Here is an 8,565-nt window from a genome sequence, read left to right as displayed (position 1 = left end):
AGCGTCGACCATCGAAGGTCTCGATCGTTCCGCCTCCTGTACCGATCGCCGATCGGATTGGCAGGGACGGAGCACGCGCGTTCCGGATAGCGCGTCGGTGGCGAGGGTAGCTGGCCCAAACGTCCGGCCGTTTACTGTTTTATTATGCCAGGGATTACCCGCGCCGGTGAGCTTTAGCCGCCCGCGTCGAGGTGTGGATGACCGCAATAAAAGGATTTGAGCGCGGGCCCGAGCGTTTTACTGCTTCCTCGATGCGGAGGACTTAATTGTCCAAATGCACTCGGCCGGGCCGGAAAAACCGAGTTCTAGTCCGGGCCGCGTCGTTCAAGGCACGAACGCTGGAGTCTCTCTCTCTCTCTCTCTCTCTCTCTCTCTTTATCTCTCTCTCTCTCTCTCTCTCTCTCTCTTTATCTCTCTCTCTCTCTCTCTCTCTCTCTCTCTCTCTCTCTCTCTCTCTCTCTCTCTCTCTCTCTCTCGCGAATTCTAGCACGGAAATTGCGAGCACGGTAAATCAGATTCAAGGATTAGCGTCGATTGACAAAACAAACTTAACACAGGCCCGACGGACTCGAAAATTAAAAGTAGAAAACCAGGTTAGATTCGCTGCCATCAAACAAAAAAACAACCGCGGAAATATGAAAACCTCGGAGAAAATTACAAATTAAAAATCGAATTTAAAGTTCAAGAGTCATGAAAGCGAATAAAATGAATAATAGAGGCATCGAAACGTTGAGGTTCCGGAGCAAAAAATGTATAACCTCACAACTTGAACTGCCCGAAACGTAAATAAATAATCCAAGGGAGGAGGGATACGGACGAACAAAATCAACAGACGAGAAAATTCCCTTTTTTTATATGTATATATTTATTTATTTATTTATTTAGTTATAAATCAACGAGCAGGAGTGCCCTTACAAAAATATAAAACTCAGGTACATGAAATATTACAAATGAACGAAAAATGTAAAAGTAACAGGATAAATATAAACCAAATTTCCTAACTAAATGCCGACACAAACGATTTGAGATTCACTTTGAATTCTGACAATTGCTCGATGACAGTGATACGTAGAGGGAGATAATGTATTTATATGTATGTATATATATATATATATATATATATATATATATATTTTATTTAGAAAACACTAAAATCAGATTCGTCTTAGTACATAATATATTAAGAAACGCCAACGGCTAGAGCAAAAAAAAGGGGGTCTCCAGCCCATTGACTCCGACGCCAAGAGTAATAGGAAGACGCAAGGCAGCAAACTCTAAGAAATAATTACAAAAGGATATAGCAACTGTTATAAATTATACATGATACAAAAACAACGGAGACGTTAGTAATTAAATTTGACAAAAACTGCTAAATGGAATTCAAAATGACTAGGACAAACTACGGGAGAAAGGATGCGGGCGGATGAGAATAAACATGAAACAATCAGGAAATTCTTTTCATTTTAAGATTTATTTTGAACCACACAAAAACAAATACATATGAGTACATAAAAATGCAAAAAAACGACACTCTAACACACAGATTCATACGAAATACGGACAATAAGCATAGCACGCAGTATAGAAAACATTATGACAAAGTATCGCACGCAGAACGCAATTACAAAATCTTAAAATAAGTCGGCGTCGCTCATCGCTGGACAGCACTTGCTGCCGGGAATGCGAATCCAGTTCTGTAAACAAAACAAAAATTTCTTATTAGCCACAATCATTGAAACAGCTGACACAAAAAAAACAAAAATACTTACACCCTTGCCCCGGAGACGCATCATGTGGGGTGGATGATCAAGGCGGCAACGGCAGATCGAGCAGATCCTCCAGACCGTGTGATCCTCCCAGGACTCGTGGTGACATTAAATCCAGGAGTTGGGGAAGGACTCCCGAACAACAGGGGACCAGGAATCAAAGACGAACTGCAAAAGAAAAATAAGATTAAATATACCGAGCAACAATGAGAGGTCAACTTTATATATATATAAAAACACACTACATCTTAGCCTGTCATAATCACGATAGTACTCCCGATGGTCGGAGGAGTGTGGTGTGACTGACGGCATAAGGGGCAAAAAGACCCGATGTCAATCCACCAGGGAGTCTGTGTATGGCATAGTAGAGTAAAGTCTTCATTACAGGTAGTTCCTGATAACAAGTGCTTTCTTCTCTCCGGTGTACTTCCACTTGCACGCATTTCTTTAAGTGTACTAATTCGCCCGCAACTAACCCTATGTAGCCGCTCTTTTTAGTGATTTGATACGCGAATAAATCCGGTGCCGCTGCTGCGATGCTGAGCGCGTTTGCTATTACTCTCGAATTTACATACGCGAATATGTCCAAATTATTTACTGACGGATCTTTTACAGTTCGAAAGTATTCTGTTTGCAGACCTTCTAAAAATAATAATTTTGGGTGCTGTGTACGTACAAGGTCATATCCGCATACGTTTACTGTGCCGACCGCTGTGAACGCGAACGTGACTTGCGATGATTCCATAATATACACCGGTCTTTGCGCGTTTCCTTCGCCCGTAACTTTATTTACTTCGCCTGCGTATAACTCCGCGTATTTATTGAACTCGCATGTCGTTGGGGGTACCGGGTCCCAAAACGCGTATCCGTCCTTTATACATTGGTCTTGTGTGAGTGTGCACCTCGTTCCTGACCTCAAAACTATCTCATTCGTATTTAAATTAACTGATGCTTCGTATTCTTTTAACGTTATTTTAAGGTATCCTGAAATCACTACTTTGTCGTATACCCCGTATGGGTCCATGTACGTGCCTGCTTGTTCGCAATTCCCTGCGTGATCTATTTTTCCCGCGAAGGTCATCGGGTGCATCGTAGTCGCGTTTATTTTTAAGTTAGTAATCATCTCATCGCGAAATTTGTGCGTTCGATGCCTATGCATTGTTTTGCACTCTTCTCCCGTTATCTCGTCGAGGAACTTGACCTCTCCTCTAAACACGTCGCTTGAGTGCGAAAATGCGCCGCAGGTTCTTGCCGTTCTCTTTATTTCTACTTTACAGAATCTTACGTGCGTGTTCGTAAATTCATTTAGTTGCAATAGTTTTACGAATACTCGCGTTGTGTTTACTGCCGGCATTTCTATGTCGCATTCTCCGACGTTAATTAGCGAGAAAGTTGTTAAATTAGAGACTTGCTGCGAACAGTCGTATGCTATTATCGCGGCATCCTCGATGAAAAGTTGAGAAATTGCTGTTAGCCACAAAATCCAAATGTTTATCATCTGTAATCATTGTAATTGGTTCATTAAACGACGTGCTTGTTTTTTTTTATTACATTTACGTAAAATGAATAGCATGCATGCTTGTTGTTTGCAGGAACGGCTTGCGCGTGTATAGCGTGTTTGATTTTGTTATGGTTTGCGCTGAATGTGGATGAATTTTACTGTGCTTTTCATGCATTACTTGCGAGGTGCATACAACTATGTCGTGGTTCTAATTCTACTTAGCCTTATCATTTTTATTTTCTATATGCGACATACGTATATTGTCCTTTATATTGATCCTCGAATTTATGCGGTTTCGGCCCGCTTAATAGCCACACGTGATTTCCGATTTACAGCGTTTTAATGTTTACTCGTCTGTCATAATATTGTTTAGCCCTTTCCTTCGCTTTAATCGAGTTTTCTTTCGCCGTCGCTTGGAGATTACTGAAGCCGAGTCACCAGCTCCCTCATATAACCATTAAAGGTCGGTAGTAAATCTTCCTCTTCAAGTTCGCCTTCTTCCGGCGTGCGAGCTAATCTTCCGAATACGAGCTCGAACGGCGTGTGCCAAGTGGCCTCACTAACACTGGTGTTAAAATTAAATGTCGATAAGTCTATATACTCGTCCCAGTCTCTTTTGTTCTTTTGCACGAAAAATTTCACGTATTCCATCAAGTTGGAATGCGAGCGTTCGAGTGACCCGTTCGACTGCGGGTGAAACGCTGTCGTTTTTACTTATTTAATTCTAAATCGTTTCATTAGTTTGCTAAGAAAATTTGTTCCTTGGTCCGTTAATATTACTCTCGGTGCTCCAAAAACACAAATGACCTTCCGTATTAGTACGTTCGCGACCGTTGCTGCCGTAATGTCTCCCAATGGTTCTGCTATCGCGAATTTTATCAGATTATCTTGAAACGTTAGTACGTACTCGTTGCCACTATCCGTAGGAGGTAGAGGGCCTACAACGTCCATGGCTAATTTTTCCATGCTTACTGTTGGTGTGTCCGTGATAACCATAGGAAGTTTTGTTTTTATTCTAACTAATTTCTTTAATTGACAGTCTAAACATTTTCGCACAAAAGCTTGTATTTCTTCCTTTAAATTTTCCCAATAATAGTTTTGTTTAATTCTTTTATAAGTTTTTGTCACGCCGCGGTGTCCCCCGATTATTGACGCGTGCGCCGCTTTTATTATCGTTTCGCGATCCTCCGCCAATGGATATTTTATAAGTCCCAAACAAATTATCAGTTTAGTGTGCGAGCGAGCGAATGGAGCCATTCCAATTCTTCGATTCTTTCTGTTTTTGCTATACTTATTGATTTTAAGTCTACTTGTTTTAGAAATCGTGTTAGATTGGTGCACAAAATCTCGATGTTGTGTCGTATCAGGGTCGGCCCGATTCGCGCCTCATCTCGTAGTGAAAGCGCTATATGCGTTTTATTATTTACGCGTATCGACGCTGGAATCCCGATCTGTAATCGCGTGAACATCGATAATTTTCCCATAATTTTCAATTGTCTTGACTCTTCATCGCAAGGCTCTCCCTTTGTTGAGATAAATTACATGAAGTTGTCTTTCCGCATAAACATTTGTTCTCGGCACGTAATGGCTTCCTCTGAGTTTTGAGTATCCCGTTGGCTTCCATTTTTAGTCGTGTTCAGGGGTTCCGCCCCTTCTCCCGGGTCGCCGCTTTCACTCTCATCGGTCCCCTGTTGCGTTTCCCTAATGTCGCTCTCCGATTGTACCTCCCCCTCGTTTGAGTCCTGTCGCGTCCCCGTTGTCTCGATTCTGAGTTCCTCCGATCCCAGCTGCTCGTCATCGTTCTGACCCTTCACGGTGGTTTGCTTTATCTCCGGGCTTTCTTCCTGACTTTCTCCTGAAATATCTTTTTCTACCCGTTCTTTTGAGCGGTTTTCTTTTGGCCTGCGTTTTCTTGGTGCTAGGGCTGCTATTGCTTCTTTATATTTTGTCCCCTGTAGTCTTCCGCCTCGACCGCGCGTCTGCATTGTGTGCGTTGGCGCGGTGTCTTTACCGCGGGCTGGTTTGCCTCCTGCCGCGTCGTCCGCCGATTTGTCTCTCTGTGACTGGTTTATATCTTCCGCCGCCACTATATTTATAACCCTTTCTACCGGGTTTCTTTAAAGCGCGTCAGCTATGTTCGTTTTTCCTGGTTTACAGATTATGTTAAATTCGAATTCCACGAGTAATAATCTCCATCTGTTAACTCGCGAATTCGGGTCCCTATGAGTGCGCAGCCATTGAAGCGCTATATTATCCGTTATCAAGTCAAAACGTCTCCCAAATAGGTACGGCCGGAAATGTTTGATTGCCGATACTAGCGCGACGAGTCAGTTACTAGCGTGAAAGGTTTATTAAAATCCGGGAATGTTAAAATAGGTTCTTCGCACAGTTTATCGCGCAGAATTTCGAACGCCTTCTGTGCTTTTTCGGTCCATACAAATGCTGCGTCGTTTTTCAGCATTTCTGTTAACGGTACTGCTATATTTGCAAATTTGTCAATGAACCTCCTGTAGTAGCCCACAAAGCCCAAGAACTGTTTTATATTCTTTTTATTGCAAGAAGCGGGATATTCTTTTACAGCTTCTATTTTCCTAGGGTTCGGTTTTACACCCGCTTCCAAGATTATGTGTCCGAGATACGCTACCTCTTTCTTTAAAAATTCGCATTTATCTGCCTGTAATTTTAATACGTGTTCTCTTAATCTTACGAGCAAGTGCCTGATTCGTTCTAAATGTTGCTCTAATGAATCCGAATGTACTATTATGTCGTCCATGTAAATGAAGAGTTCGCTACCTGTAAGGCCTGCCAGTGCTATTGCAAGCGCGCGCGAAAATGTCGCCAGCATTGTGCGTAGACCGAAACTGCCGTGCGTAAAATGATATAGTCCGCTCTGCGTAGCAAATGCCGTTTTGTGCCTGTACTCTTCTGCTATTTCTATTTGGTGATGACCCGACTTCAAATCGAAAACCGAAAAATATTTGGCTCACCCGAGTTGATCGAGGATGTCAAGTATATTTTGCATTGGATATTGATCATTCAGTGTTTTAGCATTGACTTTACTGTAATCGATAACTAGTCTGAATTTAACAACGCCTTTGGAGTCAGGCTTTTTTGGAACTAGAAAGCACGGGCTGCAAAAAGATGACGTGGATTTTTCGATAATGCCGTCCTTGAGTAGTTCTGCTATTTGTCTTTCCTATTCTTCTCTCTCCTCGGGTGAGCGTCGATAAGGCTTAGTCGATACCGGTACCTCGTCGACTGTAGGTATTGTTAATTTAAGTAGCGGTGTTTTTGACAGTTTTTCCCCTTCTACATGAAATATGTCGTGGAATTCTTCCAATAACCTCCATACCCTGGTTTTTTCTCCTTAGGAAATATGCTCCAAGCGTAGTTGCTCGGTCACTTTATCCTGTCATTATTTATGGTCGGGACGGGTTGACAGTATACGCATGCTTCTACCCGTTCGTTCTGCCCCTCCGCGTTTTTGACAGTTGCTCGTGCGCCGTTTCGAAAATACCGTGAAATTTCGCCTCTAGACAGGTGCCCAGCCTAATTGCGTCCAATATATTTTCTAGTGCTACCCTTGTACATACCGAGCTGTACCCGGTTAGGCTGTTGAGGCTTAGGATTACGCTTATTGCTTTAGTGTGCATATTAAAAATAATCTCCTCTATCTGCACCTCTTTTTTTATGATCCGTTCCGTGTCTCTCAAGATTGCTTCCAGTTTTTTAAACACATTTTCTTTTTCTGTTGAATTTTCTCTCCTCGTCTTCTCAAGTTCGTTTAATTTTTTACTTCGTCCTCACTTCGATTTAGATTTTTGGCTGTGCCATGATTTCGTTCCTGATTTAGTTTTTCTTCCGGATTTAGTCCCTTGATTCTCGCCTGATTTTGTTCTCGGATTAGCTCCCGATTTTGTTCTCGATTTTGATTTTCGTTTTCGCTGATTTTGTCCCGAATTCGTTCTTGATTGCGATTTTTATCTTCTCCAATTTCGACTTGCTTTTGTTCTTGATTTTTATCTTTTCCGATTTCGACTTGCTTTTGCTCTTGATTTCGATTTTTATTTTTTCCGATTTCGACTTGCGTGATTTAGATTTTTGCTATTCTCAATTTTGACTTGAATTCACCCTTGACTCCGATTATTGGTTTCGCCGATATCATGTCGATTTTCTCCTTGATTTAGATTTTTTATTTCGCCGATTTTGTCTCGATTTTTTTCTTGATTTAGCTCCTTGTTTTCCTTGATTTCGCCCTTGATTTAGAATATTCTCTCTATTTTCTCCTTGATTTAGATTTTTTATCCCCCCTAGAGTAATTTGATTTGAATTTTTTGTTATTAGCGCGCTCTGTTCCGTTTCTTTGTGTTCGGTCTCTGTTTTTTCGCTCAACTCGATTTCCGTGATTTCTTCCCTTATACCTCATTAGTGAACGCGATCATATGTTCTCCGATTTTTAAGCAATTATTTTTGTAATCGATACTTGCTCCCGATTGTGCGAAAAAGTCGCACCCCAACAGTCCGTTTTCTTTTATTGGAAAATCGTTGTTCACCAAATGAAATTCTATTTTAAAATGCGCGAAGTATAATGTGAGTGTGCCGAGCGTCTGCGTTACTCCTGCTGTGATGCCTCTTAATTTAATTATAGCTTTTTTATTAATTTTGACGCTTTCTATGCATTCGCTTTCTTTTAATAAGTTCGGTCCTGCTCCTGAGTCTAATATTAACACGATCTCTCTGCCGTTTAGTGGATTTATTAATTTGATTGAAGGTAATTTCGCGCACAAGCTGAGTTTTACTTCGCTGATACTTATTGTTGCTCGCGGTGGTTGAATCCCTGCGTCGGGCGCGGCCTACTTTCGGTCGTTCGTCCGGCACCCTGATACGATTGACCCGCTTCGTTTCCCTGCGTTTCACGCATCTTGTTGTTATATTCTCTTTTTCTACATTCTGTTATGAAGTGGACCTCTTTCTTGCAGTAATTGCATGTGGGTTTGTTCTCGGCGCGCGCATTATCGTTCGGGAAAGTTACTCTTTGTCTGTGAACGTATTGCTCCCCTTGGTTTTAGGGCGTAGTTCGCGGCGGGGGTTGGCTTCGCCATGGCGTCTGTCTCGCATCCTGCATCGCGCTATTATTAGGCCCCTCCCTCGGGAGTTCGTTTGCGGTCGGACTGGTGATCTTACGGTTTTGTTATTCGGAATCTGATTTCTGTACCAATATTTTTGTGCTGTATGGCCTTTATTACTACAGATTTGGCATTTTTCTATAGCTTGAGGGTTTTCTATGCAATTTTGAGC

At 42.0% G+C, this 8,565-nt stretch overlaps 1 protein-coding gene across 1 annotated transcript; it reads right to left on the bottom strand.

Moving 5' to 3' along the window:
- Positions 1 to 1,483: 1,483 nt before the first annotated feature.
- On the bottom strand, positions 1,484 to 8,096 carry LOC116415870. The gene is made up of 3 exons (XM_031921420.2): positions 2,012 to 8,096; positions 1,770 to 1,934; positions 1,484 to 1,694 (listed from the first exon to the last, which is right to left on the bottom strand). Exon 1 carries the CDS (start codon positions 3,262 to 3,264, stop codon positions 2,029 to 2,031), a length of 1,236 nt encoding a protein of 411 aa, XP_031777280.1. The 5' UTR covers positions 3,265 to 8,096; the 3' UTR covers positions 1,484 to 1,694; positions 1,770 to 1,934; positions 2,012 to 2,028.
- Between the last annotated feature and the right edge of the window lie 469 nt (positions 8,097 to 8,565).

The sequence above is a fragment of the Nasonia vitripennis genome, chromosome 1 (assembly GCF_009193385.2).
Source record: "Nasonia vitripennis strain AsymCx chromosome 1, Nvit_psr_1.1, whole genome shotgun sequence".
NCBI lineage: Eukaryota > Metazoa > Arthropoda > Insecta > Hymenoptera > Pteromalidae > Nasonia > Nasonia vitripennis.
This window is presented reverse-complemented; position numbering and strand designations above follow the sequence as displayed.

Coding starts and splice junctions, on each gene's coding strand:
- LOC116415870 (XM_031921420.2), bottom strand. CDS start 3,264: ATGATAAACATTTGGATTTTGTGGCTAACAGCAATTTCTCAACTTTTC.